Genomic DNA, 15,238 nt, shown 5'->3' on the forward strand with positions numbered 1-15,238 from the left:
CTTGATTTCGGCTCAGGTCACGATCTCATGGTTCTAGGATTGAGCCCCACATCGGGCTCTGTGCTGACAACATGGAACCTGCTTGGGATTCTCTCTGTCTCTTCCTCTCTTTCTTTCTGACCCTCCCTTGCTCAAGCTCACTCTCTCTAAAGAGATAAGCTAAAAAAAACCTTTTTTTAAATAAGGAGGGAAGTTGCAGACAGTGTGAGGAATATTAGGAATATATAGAGGAACATAACTACACACACTGCCAAGGTGTCATGTGGAGTAAGAGGCTCTTTGATCAGCTCTGTGCTTTCAAATCTGAAAACTTAAAGTCAATAGATTTAGAAAGAAAACTTAGCAGAGCTGACCGGAGAACAGTAGAAAATCCGTAAATAGGGATGGTGCTATTATCATTAAAGGCATTGAGTCAGGACCTAAAAATCTTCCCCACCCCGCAATCCACCCGGACGGCTGTGCTGGCAGATTGTAACACAACTCTAGAAACAATTCCACCTTTATACAAACTCCTTCAGAGGGTAGGAAAATAGGGAGTCTCCTGCTATTTTTATGAGACTAGCGTAACCTTGACATCAAAACCAGACAGGACATACAGTGTGAGAACAGAGCTGTCAGGCCGCTCCCACTGTGGAATACAAATGCAAAAAGCGAATAATTGTTAAACCAAAAAAAATATATAAAAATGATAGAATGCATCATGAGAAGCTTTGCTTGCAAGGACCGAGTCCTTAGAAAAAGTATTCATGTACAATATTACAGATGAGAAGGGAAAAATCATGGAATTGTCTTAATAGAGACAGAAAGTGGTGAAATTCATCAGCCATTCACTGCAAAAGTCTTAGCAAACTTGGGATGATGAGGTGCTTCCATAGCCTGATTAAGGGCTTCTAGAAGGAAAGAAGTCCATAATGGTAAATGCTACCATTTACTGTGAAACGTTGAAAATTTTTCCTGTAAGAGCGAGACAAAGAGACTTAGCTGTCCACGGCCATGCTTTCTGTCGATGCTGGTGGCCCTGGCCAGCACAGTGAGGCAGGGAAAGGAGGGGAAAAGATTGAAGACTGGGAAGAATTAGGCCATTGTCACTTGCAAGAGATGTGTACATAGAATATCAAAAACTTCTCAGGTAATTTTGTTAGAATTAAGAGGTATTGGAATTACAAGAATAAAGAATTAGAATTAAGAATTTAAGGGGCACCTGGGTGGCTCAGTTGAGTGTTTGACTCTTGATTTTGGCACAGGTCATGATCTCACAGTTTGTGAGATCGATCCGTACCTTGGGCCCTGTGCTGACAGTGTGGAGCCTGCTTGGGATTCTCTCTCTCGCTCACTCTCTCCCTCTCTCCCTCTCCCCCTCTCCCTCTCTCCCTCTCACTCTCTCTGCCCCTCTCTTGCTCATGCACACACACATTTTCTTTTTCAAAACAAACATTAAAAAAAATAACAAAAGACTCTATCAAAAAGAGTTTAATAAGACTGCTGGCTATAAAAATCAGTATGCAGAATTAAATTTTTTATGCATACGATAAACAAAAAATTTTAATGTATTCTTATTTTTGAGAGAGCATGAGCAGGGGAGGGGCAGAGAGAAATGGAAACACAGAATCGGAAGCAGGCTCCAGGCACAGAGCCTGACACAGGACTCGAATTATGAACCAGAGGATCGTGACCTGAGCCGAAGTTGGCTGCTTAACCAACTTAGCCACCCATGTGCCCCAATAAAAATTAAATTCTAAAAATATGCCAGCCCCTATTTTATAAAATAGTTGCATAAATCCCTTATGGAAATAAAGGATAGAATAAGAAAGATCAGATTTTACTGAAATACATTGAAGGACTTAGGTAAACATGGAAAGATGTGTGATTTTGGTTTTTCGAGGACTTGCTGTTAGAAATCACTAACTTTCTTCAGGTTGATCTGAGATTCAGTACAGTTTTTATTATAATGCTTTCTATGAGAATAAGCCAGAAAGCACAGGGATGGAAACAAACTGGTCAGCAGAACAGAATGGAGAGCCCAGTAACGAATCTGCAAAATCCTGCCATCTGGTAGAGGAGGCTCTGTGTGCAGGTCGGGGGCAAACCGTGGCGCCAGGATTAGCCGTTTGTGTAGGGAAACATGCTTGGAATCCACATCCCACACCTTCTACAAAAAGCACTCACTGATTGAAGACATACGTGAATGTGCAAAGCCAACTGTAAACCTGTTAGATGTTTATATAGGAGAAGACCTTTGAGGGGCACCTGGGTGGCTCAGTCGGTAAGCGTCCAAGTTCATGGGTTTGAGCCCTGCATCGAGCTCTGTGCTGACAGCGCAGAGCCTGGATGGAGCCTGGTTTGGATTCTGTGTCTCCCTCTCTCTGCCCCTCTCCTCATTCTCTCTTTCTCTTTCCCTCATTTTTGAAAAATGAAAAAAAAAATTTTTTTTAATGACCTTTAAGGTGTAGGGAAGGCCTTCCTAGTTGTCACAAAACACAAATTATAAAAGAAATACTGATAGTTTTCTCCCCATTAAACTTAACATCTCTGTTCATCAAAAGATACCTTAAGGAGAGTGAAAAGAAAAGCCACAAATTCGGAGATGATTTTTTTGTTTTTGTAACCTAAGTGAAGAGGTCAGTATTCAGAACGAGGGAAGAACCCTCACATCAATTAAGAGAAAGTTAAGCACCCTCAGAGGTAGGCGAGGAAAGACTGGGAAAGGCACTTTCTAGGAGAGGAATCACGGAAGACCTGGAAACAAATGATAAGATGCACAGCCTCCTTAAGGAAGAAAGAGACGCAAATTGAAACAGGTGACCTTGCACACCCAGCAGATTGTCACGCGTGAAACAGTGAGCAGGAAGCAGTAATGAGGTTACTGGGCAATTCCCAGAGCACCAGGACTTGTACCCACAGAGCATAAGGCACGACCGTGTGAGGCCACTTTGGCGTCCCTCGGCAAAGGGGAAGGAGCTACGACCCAGGGCCTCACGTGTGTGAGCACTCGGAGATGAGAATTAAAGCCAAACCAAGCCCGTGCCTTCAGCGGACTCATCACTATGGCCCTCCCCCCCCCAGAGTGGAATGGTATACAGCAGTGCAAAGGGACATGTTTTCACTGCTCATCAACACCGGGGAAATCTCCCAAATAAGACGTGTGCGAACCAGGCAGGCCACGTAGGGTGCGTACGTTTACGTACAGGTCAGGGAGTAGGCAGGCAGGCGGGTGGGTGGGTGGGTGAAGGCACCGCTGCAGGGTAGGAGAGGAAGTCGGGGAAGGGCTAGCAGAATTCACGAGGACTGGCTGGACTGCTTCTCCCTGAAAGGCAGCAGCAGCTTTTAAACATTGGCTGTGGCTCCGACCCGAAGGAAGGAGATACAGATGCGTGTTGTGTGTCGGCGCTTACGAAGGAGCAACGCCCCAATCTGCGTGTGACTGAGATTGCCTGAGCGCGTAGGCAGCTGCTTTAATGATTCCTTGTCACGTTGTACTCTGTTGTAGTCACCCTCTGTCAAAAGCAGAAGCCACTCAAAGCGAGTGTGGACAGGCCGCTGCCAGGGGCTGTGGCTGGCGCGGAGGGTGGGCGGGGCCCGTTCCGAGGAGGGAGCCCCTGGGCTCTGGGGAGACGGGCTTGACTTCAGCTCAGGGGGCTCCTCACAAGACCAGGTGTGGCAGGGACTTTGGGACGGTCTTCCCACTGCCTCCTGTCTGGTCCCTTCCCAGCAGGCCGGGCCCAGCGCACGCCCCGGGGTGGGAGCCCCCGATGGCTGTCGGCCCTGGCCTTCAGCTCTGTCCCGCTTTGCTGGCGCGGGACAGCACCCTTTGGGTGATGGCCTGGCCTGACACGTGGCCCGCTGTCCCATCCGTTCTCTCCCCATCTGCCCACTTTCCGGGGATGTATCTGAGCCTGCCCTGCCTTTCCCCAGGTGCCAAGCCAGCTGCCCCCGTCGATCCGTGGGGCGTGCCCACCGGAGCCAGCACACACTCCATCTCCAAGGGCTCAGACCCGTGGGCAGCGCCGCCGCAGCAGGCCCCCAGTGCCGGGAAAGCAGCCGACGCCTGGGCCGCAGCCTCGGCCGCGAAGCCTGTTTCTGCCGCTGGTGAGACCTCACTCTGTCCAGGCTCTGAGAAGCCCTTTGGGGCCCATGCCTTCCCTCTCCTGGCCGCGTGGCAGGGGACCTGCAGGTTTGCCTGCACCTGTGACCGTCACCAGCAGCCTTGGTCCCCAGTCCCCCGATGCCACCAGGAAGGGTGAGCTCACAGGCCTTCTGGGCCCCTGGGCCTCTGTCCAGAGGGAGCTTCCCGAGGGGGCCGGGGCAGGCTGCCCTCTGGACGCTCCTTCCAGTAGCTTCCACAGCTCTATCCAAGCCTCAGAACCTAGCTCAGAAGTCTCTCCGCCTGCCTCCTTCAGTCTGGGGCGGGGCAGGCCGGAGCAGTGGCAGGCGCGCGCCCCCACCTGTGTCCTGGAGGCCAGGACCCTCGCCCAGCCCCCTCCCAGCCCTCGCCAGACCCCCAGGTGCCCCTGAGCCCTGCGCGATGGGGTAGACCCTCTCCCCTCCTGCTGCCAGCACACCCCTGGCTTGTGGCCTGGGCGGCGGAGCCGCGGGCCATGGTGATGTGCCCGCAGTCACCGGCCTCTGTGTTCACCCAGGCGCCTTTGATCTCTTCAGTAATCTGAATGGTACAATTAAAGATGACTTTTCTGAATTCGACAACCTCCGAACTTCAAAAAAAACAGGTATGTAAAAATAGTAGCGGTTTCCATGGTTTTCTGTGCATTTGACCAGCCCAGTTATTGCAGAAACAAGCGGCTTTCAAGCCCTATCCAATTCCTGCATTTTCTTTGTGTTTTGGTCTTGGGGGCTGCAAGTGGCCGATTGCACGCGGTGAACAGCCGTGTGATTGGGCTTCTCTTTCACCCCGTCCTGGTGTTGGGGTCGCGTTTCCGGTCTCATTCATCTCTAAGCCTCGGCCCCCCCAGCCCCCCCACCTGCCCACGCCCCCGCCCAGCCCAGCATGGCCCCTGCCCAGCCTGAACCGCTGCTTCCCCGTAATTTCCTCCCAAGTCCCTACTCCCCAGGGCGCCCCCTTCCAGACAGCCCGAGCTCTAGGCCTGGACAGGGGCCTCTGCCCACCCGGTTGTGGCTCCCGCCCAGTGCCTGTTCGAGGCCCAGGCCCGGTGCCCCCAGGCTGGCCGTGGGTCAGGGTAGGGTGCAGAGAGACCGGGCCGGGGGAGGGGGCCGACGCCAGAAGCCAGGGACGGAGCCAGGCTGCCTCTGTCCATCTCCGGTCACGCCTCCAGCTACATAGAGCAACTTCTCTCCTTTCTCTTTCCTATCTCAGCTTCCCCCTGTGCCCTCCCCATTCTCCATTTGCCCCCCACCCCCTTCCTCTTCTAGCCTCCCCCTCCCCCCCTTCCCTCAGCTACAGCTACAGGCCTGGCTGGCCCTGGTCTAAGGTACGAGCAGCCTGGTGCCCCGGGCCACCCTTCAGGCCCCCTCTCAGCTCAGGGGACCAGAGGCCACTTAGAACGTGCTGCTTCTTGGGATGTTTCTTTTGCTGCATTAAAAAAACAAAACTCCATGCGTGTCCTCTGCAGGCCAAAGTGCAACCTAACTGTCCTGGCCCACCCACGCGTGCCTCAGTGAGAAGGCTGTGTGGCTTCGTTACGTGGACATCCTTCCGTGGGCTTGCAAAATATGTACCCCCAATTCTTGAGCTATTTGCACTGCAGAGAATTTGGGCAAGTGTGTGGAAGGCAATCACAATCGTCCGCGACCCTTCCACCTAGCCCAGTGGCTGTGCTGCCGTCCAGTATGTTTTGTGAGCTCTGCTCTGTCGGTGCAGCCTTTTCTGTTCCGCCCACGCTGTCCTTTGGACTTGGGTCCTGCCCCTCCCGTAAAAGTCTTCAGCAATAGTCCGTAGCTGTCATTGCTCCTGTACTGTTCTGCGGTAATTTCTTTGACCTGTAACTTTGGGGAGGACATTTTAGGTTGATTTCGGGTTTTGCTACAGTAAATAATGCTGTCGTGAACAGCCCACTGCTTAGATCCCTGTTCACACTTCGCATTATTTCCTAAGACTGGATTCCTAGAAATGGGATTACCGAGTGGAGAGTATGACCATTTTTAAGAACCTTTAACCCCACGGCCACTGCGCTCCCACCGGCCCGTCTTAGTACAGCCTCAGTTGGCCGAGTTCTTGAGAGTAATTTGCTTTCTTCTCCATCAAGAAATTCACGTTCATTGTAGAAAATGGACAGTGAACACACCCCAGAAACTAAGGTGCCCGTGCGCAGCCAGCAACCCCGCACAACACCCCAATATCCTGGGGTGGATCCTGCCGTACGCATTGTCTGGTAGCCTGCTTCTCTCACGCGGCGTTGTGACAGCGCTTTCCTCATCCGCGAGTCTCCGTCCCCGCGCTCTGGGTGTGGTTACGGGACCTGGGGGTCTGTGAGCTTCCCCTGTGGCTGATGTCCCTGTCCAGGCTGTTGGGGACCGCTGTGCCCCCAACATCCCAGCTCCTGCGTGGCCACGCAGGGGCCCCCCGGAATGCCTGTCTCTCGCTTGGGACTCTCCTGGGGTGGGCTCCTGGGGCCCCAGCCTCCGCGCCCGCCGCGCCCACGTGTGTCCCTGTCTTGCAGCTGAGGCGGTGGCCTCTCCCCCGTCCCAAAACAACGGAACGACAAGCCCCGACCCCTTTGAGTCTCAGCCCCTGACCGCCGCCTCGAGCAAGCCCAGCAGCTCCCGGAAAACCCCAGAGTCCTTCCTGGGCCCCAACGCGGCCCTGGTGAACCTGGACTCGCTGGTGACCAGGCCAGCCCCGCCGGCCCAGTCCCTCAACCCGTTCCTGGCACCAGGTATGCGGGCTCCCCTGGGCTCCCTCTGGTTGTCTGCCCTTCCTGAGAAGGGGTGCGGGGCAGGCCTCGGGCCCTGACTTCTCCTCTGCCTCTGGGGGGCCCTTCCTGTCGTGCCGTACACGCCAGCGCCACGTTCAGAGGCACGGCCGGGATGTGAAAGCTGGTGTGTAGTGTGTGTGGGGGCGGGGTGGACAGCCCCTCTCCTCTCAGGTAGCCGAGACCACCGAGCAGAAGTGGTCCCTGACCTGGTGCGCTTGGCCATGGGGACCCTGCAGTAAGCAGCTTCATGGTCAGCGGGGGAGGGCAGTGCTGGGGTGAGGAAGAGCCGGGTTGCTGCCCAACATCCCTCTTTCCAGGGGCCATTTCCCAGGGACCCAAGGACCCTCGCCTCGCCATTCCAGGGTTCGGAACCCCGCCTTCCCATCCCTGTGTCCCTCCTCCCTCAGAGGACAGGCCCCCAGCCCTCGCTCCAGTGCTTCAGTGCCCAGGGCTGCTGAGGCTGTCGCTGCCCCGCCTTCCGTGCCCGTGTGCTCCCAGCCTCGGCTGCACCGCACCCCTCTGCTCCCCCGGCCCGGAGTGCCCTCTCTCCCATGGGAGATCACAGTCCTCAGCACCCAGCCCAGATAACCCTCTCCCTCTAGGGAGCACCCCCCCCCAATTTCCCAGCAAGGCCGTGGGCTCCCAGGGGCTGGGATGTGTCACATTCAGGGCGTTCAGTCTGAAGCCCATCACAAGACAGATCTGAAGCCCCGGGCCATAGCGCCTCATAGGACCCTGCAGAAGAGGGACCCCGGGACTCAGAAGAGTTGAGGGTGAAGACCCTGGGGCAGAAGTGGGGTGTGTGGAGGCCCTGGTCCTGCCCAACCCTGTGATGAGCAAGGACGTGGTTGCTCCTTGCTCCCTGGGCAGAGCTGGATCAGAACCCAGTGTCTAAGCGAGGCTGGCCCTCTTCCCCGGTGGCCCACCATCCCTTCCCCACCTCGTGCGGTGCCCCACCATCTCTCTAGGTGCCCCCCGTCCCCCACCCCCATGCCGGTGCCCCACCCCATCCCCAACCCCCACACCGGGGCCCTGCCATCCCCCACCCCCCATGCCAGTGCCCCCCATGCCCCACCCCCACGCTGGTACCCCCCACCCCCACACTGGGGCCCTGCCGTCCCTCCTCAGGGCAGCTCCAGCAGGGCTGACTGACCTGATCTGCAGGGTTATGGGAGGGGCTGGCGCAGGGATGCATGCTGAGCCCTCAGCAGGGTCTGTGCCTCCCCGGGGTGGGGTTGAGAGTGGCCAGGGCATCGGCTCCTGGTGGTGATGTGTGGGGGTGCCCCTCGGCAGGCAGCCTTTGTGCTCAGGGGCTGGGCTGCTTTGGGGACCCAGTGCTGGCAGCTCTCATGTTTTGGGCAGAGTATCAACAGACAATTTTGTTTAAAGCTGGGGAAAGGTTTTATGATGTGTGATGAATCCTGAAATGCTGGAGAAGACATAGCTGCATCCACTTGACTGCGGGCCTTCTCAGAGCCTTTTAAGATGCCAGTCCTCGGGTCCTGGGTCCAGCATGGAGACTGCCACTCTCCGGCAGCGGTCCCCAGCTCCCCCTCTGCTCTCCTCTTTCTTGGAGACTTGTCACAGAGCATGGCACACAAAACTCGGGAGCAGTGCCAGCTGTGCGTCGTGAGGGGGTCCTGAGGCGAGGCGGGCACGTTCCTGGCCCTGCCCTATTCAGCCTTTGGGACTTGGGATGAGTCAGTTGGCTTCTCACAGCCTTAGTCTCCTGCGCAGACACCAGACACTTGGCCACCAGACGCATGTGCGTGTGCGAAATAGCAGCACCGGGCAGCACCCGGTCCCAGAGGGGCAGACCGCCCGAGTGCACGTGCCCCTGGCCGCCACCATCTTCTGCCCTTGAGGCGGGGGGGGGTTCTGACGCGGCCGCTGTCCTTCCCGCTCTCTCCTCAGGTGCAGCCGCAGCCTCGGCCCCTGTCAACCCCTTCCAGGTGCACCAGCCCCAGCCGCTGACGCTGAACCAGCTGCGGGGGAGCCCAGTCCTGGGGACGAGCGCGGCCTTTGGGCCGAGCCCAGGCGTGGAGCCCATGGCCATGGCCTCCATGACCTCCGCGGCCGCACACCCAGCTCTGGGGGCCAGCGGCGCCTCCCTGACGCCACTGGGCCCCGCCGCGATGAACATGGTGGGCAGCGTGGGCAACCCCCCATCGGCAGCTCAGGCCACCGGCACAACCAACCCTTTCCTTCTCTAGTGCCCGAGCCGGGGGGCCCACTGCAGAGCGCATGCGCAGAGCACCTGTGCCTGAGGACGCCGAGCAGGGACTCGACTGCGAGGGGGTGGGTGTTAGGGCCGGCCGCTTCCGGCTTCCTGGTAAAAGGGTGTCCCTACGGCCCCGACCCCCAGACTCGAGCGGCGGCAGGCCTTCCCCCGGCCTGTAGCCCGACCCGGCCCCGTCGCCGCCCCGCGTCCCCCCCACCCCGAGCGTGAGGTCCTGGCTCCTGTGGAGATTGGCCCGCTCTCTGGGGCCTTGGACGAGGTGGGGAGTTGGCGGTGTCGCCCACGCCCCGAACCTCAGCCCGAGGGCCTCTGGGACGCTGCCTGGCCCGGGCCTCGCTCGGCCGCCGTGGCTTTGCCCCCCACCTCCAGCCCTAGCAGGACCCCGGCGGTCCCAGGCGTGGGCGGAAGGAAGCACCGGCTCCACGAGGCGCTCAGCTTTTGGGGACGTGGTTGTGCATATTTTGTTTCCCTTTGACTCGTGTGTGAGTTCAAAGTCAACACCACCACCGTGGAGCAACTCGAATTAAATCCACTAGAGCAAGCTTTAAACTAATCTGAGCATAACCCCGCCACGTGGCTCTATGCTTGTATACGTTTGCACATATTTTGTTTAGTACAGTTTCATATTTGAGTTTGCAGAATTATCTAATAGTCTTTTTTTGGCTAATATTTTTATAACGTGGTTCTTATTTAACTGTCTAGTTTTGATAGAATTTACCAGGTCTGGCTGAATTAAGATATTGGCACGTGTCATGTTAGTGGTTTAAATCCTCTTATTTATGGTTTTAACTCTAAGAAAATTTAAATAGGGAGAGACAAAAAAAATGCCTTATGGAAAAACTAAAGCAGATTCTTTATAGGGAAAAATATGGGAATTTGATTACACATAAAAGATGATGTTTATTTAAGAAAAACAAAACCTGCAACAACAACAACAAAATCCCAGCCTCCAGTTGCCTTTTCCTTTCTTTCACTCCCTTTTCTGGTGACTCCCCAAATCGATGGACTTGCAGCCTTTCGGGCTAGATCCTGAGAGAGGCCACTTTTCTTACCAATACGCCACTGTCAAGAAAGCGGAAGTAAAAAAAAAAAAACCAGTCCAGTGTATGAATGTGACTCACCAGTTTTCATCAGCTCATCCCCTTGGGAAACCGAAGGCTGCACAGATGGGCAAGGACTCCCCTCTGCAGTGGAGATCTGAAGCGGGGGAGGCGCCTTGAACCTTGTGTGTCTGTGATCTCCTCTGTCTTAATCTGCACTCAGGGTGGAGATGGGGCCGGCGTGGAGATGGCGGGAGTCTGGGGGTGCCCAGGGCTCCCTGCGGACGGCCTCTGGGCCCAGAGGGGTGAGGGGCCGGGACTGGCCCTGACCCACCCACCCACCTGCGAACTCCAGACACACACACTGCAGACTTAATCATCTCTTGCTTTGGAGAAGAGGGGGAAAAAGGTCATTCTCACAATAGATTCTTAACAAACGTGCACTAATCTTACCCCCCCCCACCTCCTGCTTTCCCCGCCCCACCCACCACTATAAGAAAAGTATGAATTTGCGAAATGAAGACCAGAAAGGATCTGCTTCTCCCTGGGGAAGGGACCCCCACCCCCATCCCCCAATCCTGTGTCTGGTCAGCCTGCCTGGCGGGCATTCCGGTCTTGCTTTCTGCCGGGCATTCCGGTCTTGCTTTCTGCCATGGACGGCTCGACCCCGACCCCAGGGCAGCGGACCCCACCCCGGCCTTCCTCCGCCCGCTCGCTGGCTCCAGGAGGAGAGGTGACCCTGGGCACCGCACAGGAGAGCTGTAAGATGCCAGGAGGCGAGCGGGCGGAGTCACAACTGCCTGCTCAGGCCACCCCCGAGTCCTGTGTTTACCAGCTCCCCCGTGCTGCTCCCCCAGGCTGTTCTCCGGCCCCAGGAGCCGCCGAGGACCTGGGGCTGGACCGTGGGCCCCGGCCGAGTCTGGCCTCTTCCGACTTCTTCCACCATGGGGGAGGGGGAGCCAGCGTGGGACTCGGTGGGTCGCTTCCCCAGGGAGGTGCTTTCACTCCTGTGGTGCGAGCCCGGAACCCCGTCGCAGGCCAGTAGACCAAACCTACCTACCTGGCCAGTGCCCCTTTTGTCACAGTCACGACCCCTTCCTGACGTGACTTTGAGGCCCCAACATGATAGCCACTGGGCCACCAAGGCCCCAGGAGACCCCGTCCCACCCCGGCCCAGGCGCCTCGTCCCTGTTGCCTGCTGCACTGATCATGAAGCCACCGGCCACTGCCTCGTGTGTAAGACACATGCCATCACGCCCCCTCCTGATGGGCACCGTGGTAGGGGTGTCACCCAGCCGTTTTCTCAGTCCCAGGGGCCGGTGGCTGGTTTTGAACTTGTGTTGACTATTGATCCTTATTTACTGTACAAATATAATTTATCATTTGTATCATGACGCGGTTTCTGGCTGTGTCCTTCCCTCACCCCCATTTTCTATCCGTCCCGCCGGGGGGGGGAGGGGGCAGGCAGAACCGTGGTGAGGGAGGCCCCCCTCCTGTGAGGGCCCCTCGCCCCGAGCTGTGCCCTGGGCAGTCCCACACACGGCCCTCTCTGCGGAAGACCTAGCACCCTGGTGTCCCCCTCCGCGACCCTGGGCAGGGCTCCGGAGCTGCTGGGAGCGCCACCCTATGTGGGTGCTCTGGGTCAGGCTGCCTCCACAAGCCCAGTTTACTTCTTACAGAGCCCGGGGCCTGGCTGGCTGGGCAGCTCTCCCAGCAGCGATCGGGGACCCCGGCTGCTCCATCTCGGGACGCTGCCGCCACCTGTGACACACACGGCCCTGAGGTTTGCGGGGAAGGGGATGAGCAATCGGAGGGAGAAGTGTGAGGTTTCCTAGGGGCCAAGTCTGGCAGTGGCTTCTCCCCGAGCCCCTCGCCCGCACCGGCCCCAGGGCTCCAGCAAGGAGCCGGGAAATGGGGAAACGCAGGCTTCCTTTGTCCCCTGGGGGACAGGAAGTGAGTTAGGTTAACACGGCGGGTCTCTGTCACAGCGGGGTCTCTGTCACAGCGGGCCTTGTGGTCACCATGTGTAGATTGCATTCTTCTACACAGAGTGTACCCCGGCCCCCAACGGAGGCAACCTAGAGTCGCAGAATCACAAGAGAGCGTATATGGTGGTAGTTTGTTACACGGCAGTAGGTAACAAGCACACACACAATCCCGCCCTGTTTCCCTGCCGTCTCACCCTACTATTCCTTCAACTCACTGGTAGCTCCTCTTGAGGCCATTTGGGGTGATGGTAGGCGTGTCCCCCCTGAAAACCGATTCCAGGAGGCTGTTACTTGTCCCGATGAGAAGTTTTACTGGGACTTTAGTGTTCAAAGCATTTTCATTTCTTATCTTCCCACCTGACTTCTAGAAACCGATTCCTTTTCCAACCTCTCGATGCCCCCAAAGTTTTGGATTCTCCCATTCTGTCATTGGGCTTTCCTGAGCTCCCTGCGCGACCGTGCCAGCTTTCCAGGGGCAGTAACGGCAGCCTGCGGTCACCCACCCCTGCCTATCCCAGCGATGGTTCAGCAGGCAGAGAGCCTGTCTCCCGAGTTAGCAAGAGTGTCTTAACCTAGTTTAGTGCTCACAGAGTAGGGCTGTCCTGCTGTCCAGTCTTTCCTCTGTATTCTTCCTGCCCCCGCCCCCACCCCCCGCCCCACTGAGAAGCCAGTACCACATACACTTGGTTTTGGTTGTAGGGGAAACCCACTCCTGAGCCCGGTATCTGTGTCAGGATAGAGTAGGCTCTGCTCGAACAAATAAACCCCAAACTCTCTGTGCCGGAACACAATAAAGTTGCTCACAGAAAGGCCCAATGGGCTGCTCTTGGCGGCTCAGTGACCCAGGCTCCTCCATTACCACGTTCTGTCTCCAAAATGTGGTCTCCAGAATGCCATGGAAAAGTAAGAAGGGAAGGATTGCTCAAGGGAGGTTTTAAATGGGTCAGGCGTAGGGGCGGTGAACGGCTCTCAAGCCCACGTGTCTTTGGCCAGAACAACTCGCAGGGACCCGGCTGTATGCAAGGGGCCTGGGAAGATGCAGTCCTGTGAGCCCAGGAGAAAGAGGAGATGGTCCTGTGAGCACACAGCTTTCTCACAGCGGAGGACAGAGGCAACAGCGTGGGGTGACCTTGGGGCCGTCCCCCTTGTTCCTCATGGGAAGGGTCACAGATCTCCAACCTGCTCCCCAGTTCCCAGGCACAGAATGCCTCCGAAGTTTCCAGCATTCTCCTGCCCTGACTGGGAGGAGCATGAAGCAGCTTTCCGACGAGATGGTCGCATTCTACACCTTGACAAGGATGTTGGGCACGCATTGTCGGAGCTCAGCACGTGGATGAAAATTAAGATGTGTGCATTTCATTTTGCGTAAACGTCCCCTCAAAGGAAACAAATGGCACCGGGAAGCAAGTAGCAAACCATAGTTAAGGAAGGGCAGCCGCCATGTGCAGAAGGAGGTGTCGTGATGCCTGCGTCTTGTTTGCACTAAAAGTCGGACAGAGGGAAGGGAGGAAGAGAACGCAAGGGTGGGAAGATGGCGACAGGGACTGAGTTGAGGCTGGCTGGCCGTTCGCTGGGACATTCTGACTTTTCCTGTGTTTGAACATGTCAATAAGAAAATGTCGATAAATTTAAAAACTGCAGAATGGAGGCACCTGGGTGGCTCAGTCGGTTAAGCACTGACTTTGGCTCAGGTCATGATCTCACACGGCTCATGGGTTCCAGCCCCGCATCAGGCTCTGTGCTGACAGCTCGGAGCCTGGAGCCTGGTTCAGATTCTGTGTCACACTCTCTCTCTCTCCTTCTCTCAAAAAATAAACACTAAAAAAATTTAAAACAAAACAAAAACAAGAGCTCCCTCTGTTCTTCCACCAGGCCCGGGCCCCAGCCCCCCATTTGCTCCAGACACGTCCATGGTGCCCCCTGAGGTCTTACGAGACCCCATGCCCATGGGCTGCTCCTGCCTCCACACGGCTCACATTGCAAGCAGCTGCGCCCGCAGAACCCGGGGCCCTCAGCGTGCCTCTCCTCTCTCCGCCTCCCTCCCCTGCAGCTCTGGAAGGCCGGACCCACAGGCCACCTCCTCGTCCGGGCCCAGCCCGTCAGCCTGTGCCCGGTGCTGCCCCAAAACCACCTTCCTGTCGGGCCTGGGATGCCAGCACCGATGACACCATGCTTCACCCTCTTATCATTCTGTTCCATTTTGCAGTTAAAATCTTTTTAATGTTTATATTTGAGAGAGAGAGACAGCATGAACAGGGGAGGGTCAGAGAGAGAAGGAGACAGAATCTGAAGCAGGCTCCAGGCTCCAGACTTGTCAGCACAAAGCCTGACACGGGGCTTGAACCCAAAACCTATGAGATCATGACCTGAGCCGAAGTCGGCCACCCAACCGACTCAGCCACCCAGGGGCCCGTTTGTTGTTGTTTTTTAAGATTTTATTTTTTTAAGAAAACTCTACACCCAACATGGGGCTCGAACTCACCAATCCCGAGATGAAGAGTCCCACACTCCTCCTACTGAGCCAGCCAGGCGCCGTCTTGAGTCATTTCCTTTTTGTCGTGAGCCCTTCAGCTGAGGGCGAGGCCTCCTGGAGGTCGGAAGAGGAAAAAAGACGGTTTTCTCTGAGATGCCCGGAGAGCTGGGTCCGCCTGCAGCCGGGAGGCCGCCCTGGCTGCAGCCCGAGCCTGGCAGGCCCGGGGCTGCCTGCTGTGACCATGCCTGGCCCGCAGCATGGCGCAGGCCCACGGCTGGCTTTCACAGGGCCCAGGATGGCCGGGTGAGGACATGGGACAGGACACGGGCAGTTGAGGACATAGCACGAACGTGCCTGTCCCTGTAATGACCACCGTGAATTCTAAACTGGGCGGGTGAGGAGAGCAGGGGCTGATGGCCTGCACAAAGGTGGTGGCGGGTGGCTCGGAGGACCAGGATGCAGTGGACTGACTGTTGAGCGGGGACCACAGGGAAGGACTCACAAGGTGGGAAGGAAGTGGGCTGGGAGGGGGACGCTTGGGTGGAGGCACTGGTAACAAGCAACAGGCGGTGGTATGGGCGGCTGTTGAGGGGCAAGGCCAAGGTCATTGC

The 15,238-nt window shown here is 56.8% G+C and overlaps 1 protein-coding gene across 4 annotated transcripts in view; it reads left to right on the forward strand.

Moving 5' to 3' along the window:
- The window catches only part of EPN2 (epsin 2), an 85,880-nt gene extending 74,320 nt beyond the window's left edge, over positions 1–11,560 (forward strand). For all 4 annotated transcript variants that reach the window (XM_039227308.1, XM_039227310.1, XM_039227311.1 and 1 more), the window contains 4 exons: positions 3,913–4,086; positions 4,638–4,724; positions 6,633–6,848; positions 8,802–11,560. In XM_039227308.1, the coding sequence (XP_039083239.1) occupies positions 3,913–4,086; positions 4,638–4,724; positions 6,633–6,848; positions 8,802–9,100 (776 nt within the window). In that variant the 3' untranslated portion in view covers positions 9,101–11,560. The remainder of the gene's footprint in view (positions 1–3,912; positions 4,087–4,637; positions 4,725–6,632; positions 6,849–8,801) is intronic.
- Positions 11,561–15,238: the final 3,678 nt, after the last annotated feature.

This window comes from Hyaena hyaena, unplaced genomic scaffold (assembly GCF_003009895.1).
Source record: "Hyaena hyaena isolate Hyena2069 unplaced genomic scaffold, ASM300989v1 scaffold_27, whole genome shotgun sequence".
In the NCBI taxonomy this organism is placed as follows: domain Eukaryota; kingdom Metazoa; phylum Chordata; class Mammalia; order Carnivora; family Hyaenidae; genus Hyaena; species Hyaena hyaena.